Source organism: Budorcas taxicolor, chromosome 1, assembly GCF_023091745.1.
Source record: "Budorcas taxicolor isolate Tak-1 chromosome 1, Takin1.1, whole genome shotgun sequence".
Taxonomy (NCBI): domain Eukaryota; kingdom Metazoa; phylum Chordata; class Mammalia; order Artiodactyla; family Bovidae; genus Budorcas; species Budorcas taxicolor.
In genome coordinates, this window is record NC_068910.1 from 6,218,997 (window position 1) to 6,238,956 (window position 19,960).

At 56.9% G+C, this 19,960-nt stretch overlaps 1 protein-coding gene across 1 annotated transcript in view; it reads left to right on the top strand.

Moving 5' to 3' along the window:
- ATP2B2 (ATPase plasma membrane Ca2+ transporting 2) overlaps positions 1-19,960 on the top strand; it is a 117,698-nt gene that overhangs the window by 46,440 nt on the left and 51,298 nt on the right. The window contains exons 5-10 of the mRNA XM_052649317.1: positions 5,696-5,821; positions 7,476-7,508; positions 8,631-8,690; positions 14,585-14,626; positions 15,529-15,687; positions 19,041-19,255. Coding sequence (XP_052505277.1) covers positions 5,696-5,821; positions 7,476-7,508; positions 8,631-8,690; positions 14,585-14,626; positions 15,529-15,687; positions 19,041-19,255 — 635 coding nt within the window. The remainder of the gene's footprint in view (positions 1-5,695; positions 5,822-7,475; positions 7,509-8,630; positions 8,691-14,584; positions 14,627-15,528; positions 15,688-19,040; positions 19,256-19,960) is intronic.

Here is a 19,960-nt window from a genome sequence, read left to right on the forward strand (position 1 = left end):
CTGCCAAGCGCAAGGCCAGGCGTGGGGAGCCGGACCTGTCGCCGCTGCCGCCGCCGCCGCCAGGAAGCCTGTGACGACACCGTGACCACGGGGAGGCCCCGTCTGCCACTCGGCCCGCGCTCTCTCCATTACACTACCCTGCCTCTTCTCCACGAGAGGCAGCGGGGTGTAGTGGATAGAGCACGGGTTCAAGTCCCGGCTCCACCTCTCACAGCTGTGTGACCCTGGGCCATCGCTCAACCTCTCTGAGCCAGAGAGGCCGCAAGTGGGCGGAGGGGCCAGGGCTGGTATCCGCACCAAGGCCTGCCTCACTGGGTTGTTGTGAGGGGGACGGGCTCGTGGGTGCTGAAACGCTCTGCCGACTTGGGGTGCTCGTGGGCGCGCGTTATTGCTGTTGTTAACCGTGTCGATAGCAGTAACGGCGACAGCATCGCGTCTGGGCTGGGGAACGCGTGGGCTTGGCCTGGTGCTCGTGCTGGAGGCAGGTGATAACCCCCAGACAGGGCCTCCATCCTTCCTCACGTCTCTACTCTCAGGAAAAGGCCTCTGAGATGGCCCGGCCTCTCCACTCTCCCTGTCCGGAAAGAGGCTTCAGAAGTCAAAACCTGGAGAGTGAGGAGCTCTGTGCCGCGTGTGCGGTGCAGCCTCGGTCAGCCATTTGACCTCTCTGTGCTCAGAAGCTTCATTTCATAAAGCCAGGCTTCACTAGGCCTGCCCATAGGGCCTCGGTGCACCCCACCTGTCATTACCAGAGGCTGTGGCCCTGAGATGCCATCTGGACCCGGTCTGGGGCAAGTCTGAGGCAGAGGTGGGCTTTGAGCCTGCACTCGGGTAGGTTCTGGCCCACACTCTGCTGCCAGCTCAGAGGCTGCGGAAATCAACTCCAGAGGGACGAGATGAAGGGTCAGGTGGGGGCCCTGGACAGGCCGTCCTGTTGGCTGGAACCTGCAGAGTTCCCCGGGGCCCAAGCTCCTTTCTGACTCACGGGTGAACGGACAGACGGGTGCTGACACGGCTCCTCCACCTCTTAACCTGCCTCCAAACAGCCCTGCCTCGGACTTTGTGCACAAGCCCCCCGACCCCCGCCCCTGGCGAGGGGGAGAGAACAGGAGCCGGAGCCTCCCAGCTGCCCGAGCAATGTGCTTTGAAATGCGGGTGACGACGGTGACCTTACCAGGGACCATGGCCGCCGAGCGGGAAGAGCGGGGCACGGAGGGACCCTCTGTGCATATTGGTTCCTTCTTCCCCCTCCCCGGCACACCTCCAGCGGCTCCCCAGTGAACCCCGAGCAGACACCCGACCCTGCAGCCCTCCTCCGCTCTCCTGCTCAGGCTCCCTTCACGAGCCCTGAGCCTCAGCCCAGCTGATCGCGGCTGTCTCCTGCCTTTGCCTGAGCGGGCCCCAGCCCTCCCTGCTCCCGCTGGCCTAGAGGCCCGGCCCCTGGGTCTCTGTTGTCTTGTGTTGTTGCTCATCTGTGTGCCTGTCTGCTCCCCCAACTACACTGTGAGCCGGCGGAGGGCAGGGACCACCGGGAGCCCCTTGGCACAGAGCGGGACCCCACCACGCCCGTCTGTCGTGTGAACAAGCGCGGCCCGGACAGGGAGCGACACCTGTCTGCTCAGCCTCCGCCCGCCCCTCCAGAGTCCCCGAGATGCTGCCTTGAATAGAGGCTGCCCTCCCCCTGCCGGGAGGGACCCTCACCTCTGGGAGACCTGGGTTCCCAGACCTCACTGCCGAGAGGCGATGACTGAAGCCAGACCTCTAACAGAGGACAAAACTGAGGTCCGCCAAGGAGAGGGCTGGCTGCAGGTCGCTCAGCAAACCGGAAGCAGACCTCAGACTGATTCCCAGGTCCCTCCCTCCTCGGCCCAGGGCCCTCTCCATCGACCATCCCCTAAGCAGTGTGTTCTGAGGGGCTCCTTGGGGACTTAGAGGAGGTGGGGACCACAGGATGGTGTCCAAAGGACCGTGGACATGGGAGCCTGGTGCACGCCTAGTCAGGATGCCCCTCCCTAAAAGGGTCTCTGTCCACACCCGCAGACCTGTGGCTTATATGCCTCTGGTCCTGCTGTGGGAGCTTCGGCCCTTGGGCTTAAACCTTGTCCCCTGCAGGGGATCCTGGAGCTGGGCGACCTGGTCCACTCGGTTCTTCCTCTGGCAGGAAGGGGCAGCCAGGCTCTGCGGTCCTCACAGGGGAGGGGGAGTGGGCAATCCAGGGAGCTGTGGGGAGGAGGGCTGGGCTGGATGAATCTGACCCTTTGTAAAACTGTGAAGGTGGCTTATGGAGGGGGTGTGGGTCCTCCCTTATAAACGTAACACATGGCCACCAAGAAAAATACAGAAAATGAGGTAGCAGCGACAGCGGTGCTGTGGGAGGCAGAGAGGAAATGCACCCAGACCCCGCCCCCCAGGGGCTCAGGGGCCAGGAGGCAGCCCCTGGGAAACCGCTGGCAGCGGAGACCAGAGGAGAAGTGACGTCCTTCTGTGGGGGGCAAGGAAGTCAGCTGAGAGCAGGGGCGTTTGTCCTAAGCCTTGAACAGTAGGTTTTGGACAAGAAGTGGAAGAAGGGCATTCAGGCGGTGATAACTGTGTGCGCAGAGATGGGCGTGGGGCTGGGCTCCGCGGCGGGACGGAAGAGCCGCTCCCAGCGCTGCTCCCAGGGAGAGGGTGCCGGGAGTCGGTGGTCCGGGGCTCAGAGAAGGTTGACAGCTGACCCAAGGGTTGCTGATGAAAGCGTCTGGACTTTGGGGAGCCGTGGAGGGTGTCTGAGCTGGGGGACAGTAGGCAGAGCCGAGGCTGGGCGTGCTGCTGGGGTGTGGAGGGATGGGGGACCAGAGCAGGAGGTGATGCCCCCGACTCCTCTGGCCCCTCCAATGCGGAGGCCTGGAGGACCCCCCGGGGCTCTTCGGTGCTGGGTGGGAGGCGTGCCGGCCCTTCTCCCCAACCTCCCCATGTCCGGAGGCCACCTCTCTGGCTTCCTCTTCCTTCCCCCCCTCCTCCCTGCCTCCTGATGAAGAGCCGCCAGCTCCCTGCTGAGCTGGGAGTGATTAGATCAGAAGGTGATTTGGGGTCTGATTATCTTGGGTGGAAATTGGCCCTCTGTGTCTTTTTCCATCCCGCCCAGGGCCGGGGAGGTGGGGAGCAGCTTCTCTGTCGACACCCAGGCCGAGCCAACTTTTTCTCGAACGTGTTTGGGACCAGTGTGTGGCCTTGTTTCCTGAGGAAGTGCAGCATCTGACCAACCCGGCAGGAGGCTCTGTCCCTCACCAGCCAGGGACCCTGGACGGGCCACTCCTCCCAGAGCCCCAGGTTTCTCCTCTGTCAGTTGAGGGCCAGCGTGAGAGCGGACGAGATGATTGCACGTGAAGGGTCAGGGTTAAGTTTGGGCTTAGGATCGGGGTGAGGGCACGAGGCCTGGTGTGGAGTAGGTGTCCTGCGGAAGGTCGTGCTGATTCCGTCCCTGCCATCTACACCCTGTGAGTGTGCTGAAGTGTGTTCACCCCTCACCTTTAAAGATCTGCGGTGACCTCACACCACCCAAAGGTGACCTTTCTGCACCTTAGTTCCTCATCTAATATCGCTGATACTTAATAGTCCATCCTGCCAGCCCCCACACAAGCTGAGCCCGCGCTTTAAAAAGCTTTTTGTTATCAAGTTATTGTAGTTCCCAAATCCTCGTAATTAGGCCCATGTTGTGCTTGTGCCCCTCATGAGGAGAGTGCACTCCAGGGTCTGCCTGTGATGGGTAGACACCAGGCCTGGGCCTTCCAGCCTAGAGTCAGTGTTCAAGCACTTTCTGTGGTCCCCACTGCTCCCTGCCTAGGGATGAGCGTGGAGCCTGGGGATGGGCACGGAGCCAGCCGCAGAGGGCATCACCTGAGAGCCTGGATTCTGGTACAGCTTGCTAGGCTCCAGGCTGCCTCTGGGAGTCTTCCTGACTTAGTTTGCCCTTCGTGGATGGACAGACCAACCTTTACCACCTCAAAAGAACCTACTGGAGGATATCTGTCTGTCTGTAAAGCACTTTAAGATCCTGACATCCTAGAGGCCAAATGGCTGGAGCACCACAAACGCGTGTACACACACACAACCAGACGTGTGCAAACATATACACGCACAGACACCATCTCAAAATATGGCTCAGGTCCTAGGAGAAAAAGGAAAGGAGTGGATGAAACCTCTTGAAACGTGAAAACAGATTCCTTGCTTTAAGGAAAGTGCTTTCTGCCCTGACTTAGAACCTGTTGACTCTTGTTTTACATGCAATTCTAATGAGTCTGTCCACCTAGACTTCAAGTCTGAAGCAAATTGGGAGAACCAGGAGAAGGCCTTTAGTGACAAGTGACCCTGAAAACGGGAAGAAACGACCATTGATCGTAAGTGGAAACAAGGAAAATCTGAAAACAGCAGAAGGAGTTTGAGAAACAAGTATTCAGGGGTGTTTGGTGTCTGGGCTTGGTGGCCACGGCCGGCTGTCTGATGGACCAGATATAATTCTTCCTGCGCGGCCTGGAGACGGCTGGAGACCCTGTACCACATGGGACCGGATTTTTCTTACCTCTCTGCTGGAGAAGGTGCTACGTGCTCATACAGAGGGTTTTCTAGCCAGAGCAGTAAAAATGAAAAATCACAAAAAGACAAGCGCTTGACAGGCCAAACTTCACTTCCCTAGGTCCTTTACTAAGCAGAGTGCCCACTTGTCAAGAAGAAGTTGACAACAAAGACCCCGAAGATGAGTAAAAGTGGAGCTACCCTGCTCAAAGGCCTCCCTCTCTCCTCCCCCACAGCTCCCCTCAGGCCCCTGGAAGAACTCCAAGACCCTTTGGAACCCAGTTTGAAAAATCTAAAATTCTCAGAAGGGAGTTTGTAACTTTTCTTGTACCATGGACTCCTGGGAAGGTCCGGGGTCATCCTGGGCCACCCCTATTCAGAATAAAGCTTTGAAATACATGAAATATCTTGGATCACAAAGGAAGTCAATTCTATTGAAATAGCTAAAGTAATTTTAAAAGAATAAATGTGTGATGTAGTAACATATGTGTTTCTTTATTAGTATACTGAATAACGAGATCCAGCAATCAATATAGTAACAGCCTTAGTTGTAAAATAAGCGTAAGCCTAAAGAGTATCTTATCTTGGTGGCATCCCTGATAGCTCAGCTGGTAATGAATCCACTTCCAATGCAGGAGACCAGTTCGATCCCTGGGTTGGGAAGATCCCCTGGAGAAGGGAGAGGCTGCCCACTCCAGTGTTCTGGCCTAGAGAATTCCATGGACTATTGCCAGTTGCAGAGTTAAGTAGAATGAGGTATGGTTCTAGATATATCAATAAAGGAAAAGACAAGAGTGGTCCCTGCTTGACCTGTAAGGCAGGGAGAGGAGGAATGGGGAGAGAGAAGAGAGAGGAAGGAACTCACCAGGAATGGGTAGGAGATGGTAAGCCTGAGCTTTCCAGGGGCCTAAGAGCTGCATATAGCAGTGTTTGAGAACCTGGCTCATCATAGCATTGTCCCAAGGTATAGTCATCTTTAAAGGACCCACTAGGATGATACACATTAAATCTTCACTGTAGGTGGTGCCCCAGGACCTCAACAGGCAAATTGCCAGGAGCAGACTGGGACCAGATTCCTCCCACTCCTTGGGGGAGGGGGGTCTGGGCTGTGCAATGGTAACTTGGCTTTCATCCCCATCCTTAGGCACCCACGTGATGGAGGGCTCTGGACGGATGGTGGTGACTGCTGTGGGTGTGAATTCTCAGACTGGCATTATCTTTACCCTGCTGGGAGCCGGTGGTGAAGAGGAAGAGAAGAAAGACAAGAAAGGTAAGCCCAGCACCGTTGTGGACCAGGAGAGGAGCTCTTAAGGCCACATTTTCTTGTCGATTCTTTCACTCAACAAGTGAGTTGCTGAGTGCCTTTTATGTCCACACCCTGTGCCAACAGTCGCCTCCTGCATCCTCGAGGCCAGGCTTGGGCCAGGAGGCTCTGTCTGTTCCATCTCCAGGGTCTTGTCCTGTCTTGTCCAGTCATGTCATGGGGGGCTCCCCTTCCCCTCCGAGCCAGGCCAAGGGTGCTGAGCTTTTCCTTCAGTCTCCACCCTCAAGTGTGACCTGGTCCCATCATCAGCCCTGATATTGAGTAGAAAACCCCACCTGGGCATATTCCTTCACTCCTCTCAATTCCATTGGGCAGAGCTGCACACTCAGTGGAGACTCTACCCAGAGGTGATAGGGGAGCTTCCGGGGAAGGTGCCTCCAAATCAACTGTCGTGAGCCCCTCTCTGATGCCCCTGGAGCTGCCATCTCAGCTGAGTTCTGTCTCCTCCTCTCCCAGAAGCAAATGTCCTCACTCCATGGGCTCCGCTTGGTGCAGCAGGCTGGCATCTTGGGCTGGAAGTGGCTCTCAGGGCATAGGAGGAATGGTTGGGAGACATGAGCCCCAATCCCATCAGACCAGGCCCAAATCTCACATCCAGCCTCTGGTCCGAAACAGCTGGCTACTTGCCCAACATTCACACTCGGTCTTGGGGACCCTCCCCCTCTCACAAAGTCTTCAGTCCTTTGTCTCCTTCCCCAAGCCCCAGAGGAGGGTCCCCAACATCCAGACCTTCTGGAACCCAGGGGAAGGAGATGAGATAGTAGAAGACCCTGCTTTCGGTTTTAGGGCCAACGGGACTAACCTCCAGCTCTCAGAGGTCAGCCAATCTTGGCCTGGGACACAATCAAAGATTACTTGTTCCCAGGGGCAAAACCTGTTTCCTACTGGGGTCCTCCTAAGATTATGGCTGCCGCAGGAGCAGGAACAATGGCAGTAAGCTGTGATCTGTGCGAGCTGAGGTTGAAACCGAGGACAAGTCTTGGCCATGAGGCGCAGAGCACGTCAGGACAGCGTCCACACAGTGACGTAGCAGCTGTGGCCACCAGTGGCCCCAGGTGCAGGCAGCTGGGCAGGATGTAGCTGTTCTGCCCACTTCCTTGGCCTCGCTGGGGCCTGGGTGAGAGGCAGAAACACCCAGAAGCTCCCACGGGCCAGACTCGTGTTTTTCAAATGCCGATAAGAAAACAGGCCTCTTCTGCCCGGCATGGGTCAGAGTCCCTTGCTGAATGTTTACCTGCCCATCAACGAGATGGGGACAGCAGTGCAGAAGGAAGAGGTGGGGTATGGAGGGGACATGGCAGAGGAAGATGGGGGGCAGCCCAGCCTCTCAGGCCCCTGAGAGCAGACCCAGGGTTTCCCAGGGCTGGACCCCCTTAGCGCTTCCATCCCATCATCTCCACCAGGGACGCTGCTTACAACCCTCCATTTCAGGATGACTCTGGGCATGCCAGAGTGTGTGTGTGTGTGTGTGTGTGTGTGTGTGTGTGTGTGTGTGTGTGTGTGTGCGTGCGCGCGTGTGTGTGTGTGCATGTGTGGGCGGGCGTGTATGTGGCTGTACGTGCTTCTCCTTCATTAACATGTCTCAAAAATCATCACACAGGTGTGAAGAAGGGGGATGGCCTTCAGCTACCAGGTACAGTAAGACACCCCCCAGGGTAGAAGGGGCTTTTAGAAGTAGCAGCAGCCATTGACCCCTGAGCCCTGGCCCCAGACCCCCAGCACACAGCTAGAAGGGTACCCAATGGCTGGGGGCTCTGCACCCCACCTCAAAACTCCTGTGTGGCTCCATGTGCTGCCAGCCCCACAGGACAGGCCAGCACCCCACGCTGCCCTTCCAGTGCTTCCGGGGCACATGGCGCCCCCACTGCCTCCAAACCCCAGACAGCACATGCCATGTGCGCTCAGCACCACGTGACCCCACAGAGCCCCTCACCCCATGGCACGGCCAACTCACCCAGCATCTATTCCCTCTCCTTCCCACAGAACCAGTCTCCCCCCGCCTCAAGAAAAAATAGCCAGAGCGAATTTGAGCATCTCATATCATTTTTGATTTATAAACTAAGGAGATCTCACCAGTGCCCTCTCTGTCTCATGCACAAGATGCAACGTGCCTGATGTCATCTTTTAAGCGGTCGGGCACCTCCTATGGGCAAGACCAAGGCAGCCTTTTGAGCGTCAGTCAGAAAAGGAGGAGTTGGCCATGGGCAGTGACCTGAGTCAAATGCACGAATCCGAGGTCACCGCTGTGAACAGATGTCCTTCCAGGACATAGCAACCGTCACAACAAGCGCCCATTCAGAACGGCCAGTGCTATTACTGCACCCCGTGTTGAATCGACTCCTGGCCATGGGTCCCTCTGGCCGTGATGGTCAGCCAGCACCGCCCCCCCCCCACCTTCATAGAACCCTCACTGACAGAGACCTGCCCTGTTGGTTGGGCCAACGGGATGCCTGGGTCCAGACCTCACACCGACCATCCCACCTACCCACGTTGATCATCCTCCATATTTTATTTCAAAGACCCTCCGTGTCTGAGTTTCTCCCCACTGACTTGTGTGTCATCTCCACGGGAACATTTCACCCCACCCACCCCCCACCCCCAAATCTGAGTTTCCTGATTTCCGACGGCAGCGTGTGTTTCCGACCACAGTCACGTCACTCCCCGCGCGTTGGTTCGCGTCTGCTGCTGCTGCCGTCTGCGCTGTTGCTCTCCTCCATTTTGACCACTGCATTTTTCATCCCTCCCGCCCCCACAGCGGCCGATGGTGCGGCAGGTTCAAATGCTGCAGATAGTGCAGATACCAGCCTAGTCAATGGTACGTCTCCCACCCCGCCCCCGGTGAGCTCCCTGTCTCGGGCGATGGGCGCCTCCCCACCCCCAGCTCTGGGCTTTCCTCTCCCTGTTCGGGATGGCCCAGACTTGGATGTGCATGGGCAGCTCGGGGACGGCCGTCCTCTCTCACACGGGGCAGGTGCTTAAGAGAGAAGCCACCACCGGGCACCCAGCTCTGTTCCCCCCAGCGGTGGTCACTGTTGGGCCCTTGACCCCCCAGTGGAGCCCAGAAGAGGGACGTGACCTTGGCTTCAGATCTGGTCCCCCCCTCCCTCCCTGGAAGCAGTGTCCCTCCCTGTGTGGCCCTCTCCTAAGCACACTCCTGGTCCCCGCTTGGGGGAAGAAGGCCCGGGGTCAGGACCCGGGCTGAGGCTGGCCTCTGGGTCCCCAGTGCAGGCTCCCATCCTCGACTCAAACCACTCCCTCGAGGCAGGGGGACCCAGGCCTGCGTTCAGCTCCTGGGCCCCGCCCTGCAGCATGGCTGAGCCACTAGTAGAGGTTGTATCTCTTCTTTCGTGGAGTGAACGGGCAGGGGGTTCGCTTGGGCTCGGGCCCAGTTCTGTCCCTCGGGTGTGGCCTGGTGTTTCTTGCTGTTGCCTGCGCTCGAGCGTCTGTCCTAAGCCTCTGCATTCTTACCAGCCCTCTCGGGGATGGGCGGTGAGGGTAAGGGCTGCCACTGTACCTTCAGTCTGCATCTCACCCTCCTTACAAACGGGCAGGAAGGAAGTCCATTCACTGGCCTCCGCGCCTTTGGAAGATTTCACACCTCTGTACCCTCCCATCTTCTCTGGCCATCCCCGTCCCCAAGTCAGGTGACATAAAGTCACCCGGTCTGCTCCTAAGAGCTTTTACGGCTCGGCCATGAAACCACTGCCCCCGAGAACTGAAGGGAAGGGAAAGCTTCTCCTTTCCCCAGCGTCGCTCATCCCAGGAGCTAAGCATCCATCCTGTCATTTACTCCTCACCACTCCCAGAGAACACGGAGCTGTGGGGCTGCCGCCTCCTCCCCTCCCCTGTCCCAGGCCTCTGGCTGAGCCACTCGGATTCAAAGTGACCCAGGATGGAAGCAGCTAGCAGATGGCAGGGGCTGGGCAACACCCGTCTTGGAGCAGCACCTGGCCAGGAAGGGCTAATTCGGGTGTGGGTCTATTTCAGGTACAGGAAGAGGAAAGAGGCCAGCCTGGGGCGTGGGAGGAGTCACGTGTGAGGGGAGGGCGGCGCTGTTGCTTTAGTTGCTAAGTCGTGTCCGACTCTCGCCGCCCCATGGACTGTAGTCTGCCGGCTCCTCTGTCCGTGAGATTTTCCAGGCAAGAGTACTGCAGTGGGCTGCCATTCCCTTCTCCAAGGGATCTCTTCAACCCAGGGGATAAGACCCGGGTCTCCTGCATGGCAGCCAGATCCTTTACGGACTGAGCCACGAGAGAAGCCCTGACGGGGAGAAATGATGTAGGCAAACCCAGGTGGGGGGAGGGAGAGGGCCAGGAGGAAACAGGAAGTGACGTCCTGCTTCCCCCCCCCTCCCCCCCGGGTGATGAACCTGCTGGGACCCGCATCCAGACTGGTGGGTCTCAAAAAGGCAGGAGCCTCACTTCCAGTTCAAGCCAAAAACGTCCGTATATTCCCAAGAAAAACTGTAGGAAAAGACGGGGAAACATCATTTCTCACCCACTTTCTGTGCACCAGGCACTTTGCAAGCGTCTCATTTAATCCTCATGATAACCCTATGGGTCAGTTTTTTGTCCCCACTTTAAAATGTGGAAACTGAGTCTCATGGAAATCAAGACACTAGTCCAAGGTCACAGAGCTGGGCAGTAGCAAAGCTGGGACGTGAAGCCAGGCCTACCTGGCTCTAAAGTGTGTGCCGCTCTTCCTGGTGTAAATTTCACAATGATGTAGGGACTTTCCCTGGGAGTCCAGGGGTTAAGGTTTCAGCTTCCAATGCAGGGGGTGCGAATCCTATCCCTGGTCAGAGAGCTAAGATTCCCACATGCCTCCTGGCCAGAAAACCAAAACAGAAGCAGTATTGTTCCAGATTCAAGAAAGACTTTTAAAATGGGCCACATCCTCAAAAAAAGAAAAGCTTTAAAAAATAAATAAATAAACTTCACAAGCACGTTAAGAAGTCTTCCCTGCAAGGAAAGGATCCTGTGGTCAAAACTGTTTAAGAACCCCTGGGTAGAATTGGTTTCCTCCTTGTTGCAGAAAGACAGCTTCTATCGTGCTGTGGGATAGAGTTAGAGTCACACGGGGTTTCCCAGACTGACGTGGCTGCAGGACCCTTCCTGGCTGAATGTCGTGGGATTGGTAGACCTCCAAAATACACTTTGGAGCCAGTGCTCTAAGCTGTTGCTACTCGAATTGTGACTGGAGGCCCACATGCTCCTGGGCATCTTTCAGGAGCTCGTTAGAAATGCAGACTCTAAGGCCCCACCCAGACCTAGCGAATGAGAACCTGCCTTCTGATGTGCCCTCCAGGCTCCAGGCAGAGGGCACTGAAGGCTGAGGGGGCTAAGCTGAGCTTTGTGAGTGAGAGAATGGACCGTTCTTTTCCACTCCTTGATCTGAGCAGAGTCAGGATGCCCTGGATGTGGAAGACACACTCAGCTGGCAGGATGCCCCCTCCTCACTCTACTCCCGCCAAGGCCCTCCCAACTGAGCAGTAAGGGGTGTCCCATTGATTTTGGAGGCATGATAATTGCCATTTTAATTTTATTATTTATTTTATATTTATTGACACATGTTCGTGCGTGCTAAGTCGCTTCAGTCATGTCTGACTCTTTGCAAACCCATGGACTACAGCCCATCAGGCTCCTCGGTCCATGGGATTCTCCAGGCAAAAGTACTGGAGTGGTTTGCCATGCCCTCCTCCACGCGATCTTCCTGACCCAGGGATAGAATGCGCATCTCTGGTGTCTCCTGCATTGGCAGGCGGGTCCTTTACCACTAGCGCCACCTGGGAGACCCGTTTATTGATATATCACTATTGAATGAGAATGAGAAATGAGAGTCGCTCAGTCGTGTCCAACTCTTTGCGACCCCATAGACTACAGAGTCCATGGCATTCTCCAGGCCAGAATACTGGAGCGGGTAGCCTTTCCCTTCTCCAGGGGATCTTCCCAACCCAGGCATCGAACCCAGGTCTCCCGCATTGTGGGCGGATTCTTCATTAGCTGAGCCACAGGGGAAGCCCTTTTGAATACATCACTTTTAGTCACGATTTTAAGTGACACATTGCTCTTAAAGCTGGACACTTACAGGGTACTTTGCAGTGCTTTTCATAAGCATCACCTTGGTTGAAACTGTTGCATTTCACAGGGGGACAAATGTAGCCCCAGGTAAGAGAAGTGACACCTCCCAGTTCTCCTAGTTAGCAGTCTGTCTTCTCAAAGCTTGTTTATGGGATCTCCATGGACCCTCCACGTTGAGGATTTCCCCACTCATGACCCTCGCAGTTCACAGAGAGGACTGATCCATTTGGCAAAAATGCATCTGGCATCTGATGCAGAGAGGCCTCTGGGTCTCCACCTCATTCCCCCATCCTGGGTCCTGTCCTCCATCCCAGCTCCCCTGAATCAGCCCATCTTCCAGGTCCCGTGGGGGGCGGGCCAGAGCAGCACCCCACCACCATTCCAGGGCCAGGCGAGCACCGGTTTGGCTAAGGAGAGCCACCAAATGAGCCCTCACTTCCAAGAAATCGGGCCAGCTGCGCCCAAGTGCCCCCAGGACACAGCTCCCTCCCTCAAACACATGCATTGTTGATTATTTTTCTGGCCACGTGATCACCATGGAAATAAAAGAGGAAATTGCTAGCTTGGTTAATGGGCACACGTGGGCTATTGCATCTGATAATGTGCGATGCAAACAAAGGTCCCTCTGTGCCCTCTCACACCAGCTACTGAAGCCGAGTCCTCTGGTGCCTTTTAGCCCAGTTAGTAAAATAATGTTTAAAAATAAAAACAACTGTTGTAGTTCATTCCGATCAGCTCCAAGAAGCCTTCTTCTGTGTTGTTTCTTAATCTGGCAGAAAGAATTTTAGAATAGAGGGATGGGGGCCTTTCGTTTTCGACCCCAGGGGAGGTCACTGACCCTTTGCTGGGAGGCTCAATGGGAACAGCCCAGCACTGTTGCAGAGATGATATGGAGCTGGCACCCAGGAAGCCGCTGCTTCCCTCTGAGGCAGTCAGTGTAACGTGGATGTGATGTGGGGACGACAGTGTTTACAGAGGGTCATCAGGGTGCCCTGTAAATGACAGCTGCCTCTGAACCTCCCTCAGCCCCAGTTTCCTCATTGTAAAATGAGAGGGATGGAAGCCCCTCCCGCCCCACCTTGCAGGGTACCAGGAAAACGGGCAAGACGTGAGTCACTTGCAAACTGCCAAATGCTGCTGGGCGAGTGGTTATCACTAAAAGGTAACTTCTAGGTGCTCCGGGAGGCAAGATGCCAACCCCTTGTTACGGAGGTGGAAGCCAAGCTGGGAGCAATGAAGTCACAGGGCTAGCTGGTGTTGGAACATGTCTCAGCCCGCACAGCAGCTTCAGGAGCCCAGTCCCACCAGTGCCACCTCAGTGCCCACCCTACCGCAGGCTCAGGGGATGAGGGGTAACTGCTTTCTCCCAAGGAGGGGCAAAAATGTGCATACACTTTGGGGCCAGCTGTCCACTCACCTGCGGAGAGTGTCCCTCCCTGAGCTGCAGCTTTTTATCTGTGTGTGGGTTTGATCCCGGAGCGCCCCAGTAGGGATGCGGTGAGGACCAGCTGAAATCATGGAGGTCATGTATGGGCCTGGCCCACAAACTGTGAGGATGTCCTTCACGGTGATTATCCAGGAGTGGTGAGGGGTTCCGTGACCTTGTCTGAGTCCTCCTGAGGTGGTGAGCCATCAGGCAAAGCCCAGGGTGAGCCAGGGGACAGGAGAATGCCCCCATCCCTGCAGGGCCAGCAGGTGGGGGTAGGTGTCTAATTGCCAGGTAGCAGTCACCAGTACCTCCCACCCTGTGAATGCAGCCCACACACTCTGGGCTGAGCCTGGGGAGGCAGCCTCCCACGTGGCCCCGTTTACAGGGTGGGGAGCCCCAGACTCAGCACTAGACAGCATCCGACTCTGATAGGCAGAGCTGGGGTAGAGGGCACCCAGGGGTTCCCACCAAGCCAATTTCGCCTCTCTGCTGTGGCCCCAACTAGGCAACCTAGAGTGAAGAGCACACACTTTAGTGGAGGGGTGGCGTGGGGTGGCGTCCCCTTGGGTGCCATGGCATGGCCCCAAACACCTGTGGGTGCCTCCGAGCCCGCTGCTGGGAGCCTCTGCACACCCTTTGCCTGAATCACTCTCAGTGAGGCTGAGGGTGGTGGGGAGGGTTGTCCATGTCGTGGCTTCATCCTCCAGCACCAGGAGGAAGAGGAACTGGAATCATCTCTCCTGGAGCCAGAAGCTAAGGAGCACATTGACCAAACGCCTCCCCATTTTAGAATCAACCTCTCTCTCTCTCTCTCTCTTTCTATTTCCTTTTGCCTCTTCTCAGCCCGCATAAAGCAACAACCAGATTCCAAATTCATCACTGGGGGCCTGAGATCTCTCATTCCTTCTGCTTGTGTTGTCCCTTTACCCTAAAGGCTGCTGTCTAACCTGTAAAATGCTCACGGCCAACATAACCCCCGCAGAAGCCCCCTCTCTGCACCGTCAGAGAGTCAAGAGAGCAGCTCCCGCAGGTTTGCTCTTGCCTGGGGGTCCTCCCCAGCATCCCTGTACTGAGGGGCAGAGCCGGCTCGGCCCTCCCCAGCCCCCAACTGACATGAATGTCCATGGCCCTGTTGCGTCTTCATGTGACCGATGTGTGCTGTCTGCTCTCTGTCGTCTGTTCAAACTCTTTGTCGTGTAGGTAAAATGCAGGATGGCAGTGCGGACGCCGGCCAGAGCAAAGGTAACCTTTCGTATTGACCTGGTCCCTGCGGCCCCCCTGCCAGTTCCAGGGGCCACAATGAACCTGGTCCCTGAGGCCCTCCCTGCCGGTTCCAGGGGCCACAATGAACCTGGTCCCTGCGGCCCCCCCTGCCGGTTCGAGGGGCCACAGCAGAGGCAGACGTCCACGCCCACGGGCGCCTGACGTCTCTGGGCGGGAGGGTAGCTGTGATCTCGTGGTACCAGGACAAACGGAAGTGGCACTGTCCGCACAACAGTCCACCCGCAAGCCAGTGTCTCCCCTGCTTTGAGCTATATCCCTGTTCAGCTGAAGGCTTGAAGCTGGTTCTTAGGGCTCTTCAGGGGCCACGGGGTCGGGCTTCAAGCCCACCAGTCAGGGCTGTGCTGAAGGAGCAGGGTATTGGCACCTGTGGATGAGGACACACTCTTCCACTTTTTAAGCCCGCTTTTGTCCCTTCTGTCTAGTGACTACTTAGTATTCCAGCAACATGGCCCAAGGACCAACTGGGCAGAGCCCAAGCCTGTGTCTTGTCTGATGCAGAAAAGCCGAGGAGCCCTTTGGGGAAGGGCTGGTGGACTTGTTCAGGCCCAGAGGAGCCCCCAGCCCCTTCATGCTGCAAGTCCAGGGTGGAGCTGTGTCACTCCATGCTGAGTTCTGTGGGCCTGGCTCCAGGGTCTCCAGCAGGGAGAGGCCGACCCCCTCATCACACGGAATCTGTGCCGGCCATGCAGGGGGGCTCAGGCCAGGGAGTGAGGGTCTCACCATGCTCCCCTGGGCAGGGGGCTGGGTGCCGACACCCACACCCTGCAGGCTAACCTGTGGGTGTGCATGTCTGTGTGTGTGCACATGTCTGTGTGTGCGTGTGTGCGTGTGTATATATGTGTGTGATCTGCCCCCTGCAGCCAAACAGCAGGACGGGGCGGCCGCCATGGAGATGCAACCCCTCAAGAGTGCCGAGGGGGGAGACGCTGACGACAAGAAGAAGGCCAACATGCACAAGAAGGAGAAGTCGGTGCTGCAGGGCAAGCTCACCAAGCTGGCCGTGCAGATCGGCAAGGCAGGTGAGCGTGCGGCCCTGGCGGACAGCACGGGGTTGGGGGACACGGGGCACGCAGGGGGATCCCCGGGGCAGAGCCCTGCCCCTGGCTGGGCCTCAGTTACCTCATCTGCAAGGAGAGGGCTTGCATGAGACCCAACCTTGTCTGCCGCGGCAACCAATCTGAGTCCTGATGTAGCAGGCATCTCAGCTAGCACTCAGACAGGTGCAAGAGTGAAGCGCAGGCTCTGGGGGCAGCCTGCCTACATTCTCGTTGAGCTCCAGCTCTGAGGTCTTGAGCAAGTACCTTCACCAAGCTCCGAACCTCCGCTCCCGGTCCATGGACTTAGGCTCCTGTAGTCCCCACTTCCAAAATCACTGCAGATGGTGACTGCAGCCATGCAATTAAAAGACGCTTACTCCTTGGAAGGAAAGTTATGACCAACCTAGATAGCATATTGAAAAGCAGAGACATTACTTTGCCAACACAAGTCCGTCTAGTCAAGGCTATGGTTTTTCCAGTAGTCATGTATGGATGTGAGAGTTGGACTGTGAGGAAAGCTGAGCCCTGAAGAATTGATGCTTTTGAACGGTGGTGCTGGAGAAGACTCTTGAGAGTCCCTTGGACTGCAAGGAGATCCAACCAGTCCATTCTGAAGGAGATCAGCCCTGGGACTTCTTTGGAAGGACTGATGCTAAAGCTGAAACTCCAGTACTTTGGCCACCTCATGCGAAGAGTTGACTCATTGGAAAAGACTCTGATGCTGGGAGGGATTGGGGGCAGGAGGAGAAGGGGATGACCGAGGATGAGATGGCTAGAAGGCATCACTGACTCGATGGATGTGAGTCTGAGTGAACTCCAGGAGTTGGTGATGGACAGGGAGGCCTGGCGTGCTGCGACTCATGGGGTCACAAAGAGTCGACACAACTGAGTGACTGAACTGACTGAACTGAACTGAACTGAACTGAGCCCCCACTGCACAGGTTGCTGTGAGGAGTAAAGGAGATTATTTACACGTGCAGGCAAGGATGGTGGCTGGATGCGGGCAGACCCTGTAGGAGTGGGCTGTGCAGGCTTTATCCTGAGGATGTTGGGAGCCCTGGAGGAGGTGTGAGCAAGGATGGAGTTGAGCTCGATGATGACCACCCCCAGCTGCCATGCACAGAAGAGACTGGGGAGATGGAGGGCCGTGCTAGGAGCCCAGGGAGGAGCCCCTGGTCTGAGCCCCAGCATGAGATGGTTGGATGGCATCGCCGACTCAATGGGCATGAGTTTGAGCAAACTCCGGGAGGTAGTGAATGACAGGGGCGCCTGGCATGCTGCAGCCCATGGGGTCGCAAAGACTCGGACACGACTGAACAACACCACGAGCCAGGTTTCCCAACCGAGCTGATAGCTACAGGCGACAGCTGATGATGGCTGCCCTGGCCCCCAAAGCCGAGCCCGGCTGCACTGTGAGCCCTGCCCGCCCGACACGGTCTTGGCCTCCCCGCCTGGGTAAGGATATGGCAAACACCACGGCCTCCCCACCTGGCTGCCTGCTCCTCCACTGCTGTCTCCCAGCTCTAATTATAGGCACCGCAGTGTGGAGAAGAGAGGCAAATTGCAGGCTTGGCCGTCTATATTTAAACTCAGGGGCCTGGTGACAGCTCCCGGCTGCCGGGAGCTTGGCTTCCCGCCCCTGCGACTGTCAGATGGGGCTCGAGCTGGCTCTTCAACTCCACAGCTGGCAGTGGGGGCGGGCGGCAATGGGTCCGGGGATTTCCTCCGTCCCCACCACAGGGAAGGCTCCACGGCAGCGTGGTGCTGGAGGGCAGGGAGCAGAGCCGTGAGAGGCATCCCATGGCCTTCCCTGTCCTGGGTCATTGCCTCCGCCACTCAGTCAAACCCTGCCAGGCATGGGGCACAGAGTCGCACCCTTCTGGTTCACATCCCACTTCTGCTCCTCTCCTGGGATGGATTCCCTGCAAGCAGAGCCTGAGATGGGTGGGCACAGGGTTTGGGGAGGGGTGCTCTCAGGGGGAGACCTGGAAAGGGTCCGGGATGCCACAGAGCCTAGGAAGACGCAGCCCAAGCTGAGGTTTCCGGAGAAATCCCAGTCTCCACCTGATCCCACAGGGAGCTCTGGAGCATGAATACCTCTAAAGGGTCCAACCTGCACTGCAGCAAGGCAGCTGGGCTTCTGGACCCCCATGTCAGCCCCTGGATATTGGCCATCAGATTGGGGTGGGTGGAACTGCCAGGCACTTTCTGACAAGGAGATGCCAGTCTCCTCTGGCAGAGGCTGCAGGTGTGGGCAGCTTCAGCTACACCCACGCAGCACTGAGGTGGATGGGGGTGGTTGGGCACATGGGGCTGGCAAGATGGATCCGGGCAGGTAGCTACCTGCAGGTACTCATTCTACAGCGCCTCCCTGGCCTGTGGCCTCAGGCACATCACCTCCCCTCCCTGTTGTTGTTCGGTCGCTCAGGTGTGTCCGACTCTGTGACCCCACGGACTGCAGCACGCCAGGCTTCCCTGTCCTTCACCATCTCCCAGAGTTTGCTCAGACTCATGTCCATTGAGTCAGTGATGCCATCCAACCATCTCATCCTCTGTTGCCCCCTTCTCCTCCTGCCCTCAGTCTTTCCCAGCATCGTGGTCTTTTCCAATGATTCAGCTCTTCACATCAGGTTACCAAAATATTGGAGCTTCAGCGTCAGTCCTTCCAATGAATATTCAGGACTGATTTCCTGTAGGATGGACTGGTTTGATCTCCTTGCAGTCCAAGGGACTCTCAAGAGTCTTCTCCAACACCACAATTCGAAAGCATCAGTCCTTCGGCGCTCAGCCTTCTTTATGGTCCAGCTCTCACATTCATACGTGACCACTGGAGTTATCCTCTTGGCGTGTTTATTTGTTTCTTGTCTGCCTCCTCCTGGAACCTCAGCTTCCCAAGGGCAGGGACTCTGTCTCTGTGCTGCTGTGTCCCTTGTTCCTAAATAGGAAACAGTGTGTGCCTGAGTGAAGGCGGAGATCAGTGGTGCCCTCTGTCGTCCTGCAGTGTGAGAGCACCATGCTGGCGCTCCTCATTCCCACGCTCAGCACCTACTGCATGTCCGACACTGTGCCCGGCAATTTACACGCATTCATTGTATCTGATTCTTATAAAACCACATGGAATAAATACACATCCCCATTGCACAGAGGAGGAAACTGAGGCTCTTTGAGGATCAAGCAGTTGCCCCAAGGCCACCAAGCTGAGCTGGCATGTGAGCTAGGGCCTGCCTGATCCCAGAGCCCTCGCAGCCAACGGGTGGTCGGGTCCGCATCTCCGTTCCCAGGCCCCCTTGCCCCCCGGGGGCCCCCTGACGGGCTTCCTCCCCGCCATGTCACAGGCCTGGTGATGTCAGCCATCACGGTGATCATCCTGGTGCTCTACTTCACCGTGGACACCTTCGTGGTCAACAAGAAGCCGTGGCTCCCCGAGTGCACCCCTGTCTACGTGCAGTACTTCGTCAAGTTCTTCATCATCGGTGTGACGGTGCTGGTGGTCGCCGTGCCCGAGGGCCTCCCTCTGGCCGTCACCATCTCCCTGGCCTACTCGGTGAAGGTGAGGAGTGGGGAGCAGGGCAGGCCGGCTGACGCCACCTAGCTGGGGGTCTGAGGGGTGTCTGGCGGGGCCAGTGCCGGGGGCTGCAAGGAGAACTAAGTAGAAAGGATGGGCACGTTGGAAGCTCCGAGAAAGAGGTTGCATGCGGGAGCCCCAAGCTCACAGGCCTCCAGGACAGCCACACCCTGGCCAAGGGTACAGCCACTATTCAGCCCAGCCGTGTGTCCCCTCGTAGAGATGGGGTCTGGTGTTGCCAGATACTCACATTTCTCTAAGAGAAGCCAGAAAGCTGGACTTCATATAAGCTCTCCTGATTTTTAAACACTGACAGTCAACTCAACTCTGAACAATAAATTAGACATAGGTATTCCCTGTCCAGTCGTGTCCGACTGTTTGCGACCCCATGAACTGTAGCCCGCCAGGCTCCTCTATCTATATGGGATTCTGCAGGCAAGAATACTGGAGTGGGTAGCCATTTCCTCCTCCAGGGGATCATCCCCACCTGGAGATGGAACCCAGGTCTCCTGCATTGCAGGCAGAGTCTTTACCATCTGAGCCACCAGGGAAGCCAGACCCACACTCATCCCGTCCCATCGAATGTTGGCAGAAGTGTGGTCATCACAGAGCCGTAGGCCCCACTTAGCCACAGCACCTGTGGGACTAAGCTTAGAGTTCGCTTCCTAAAGTTCAAAAGAGATAAGCCTA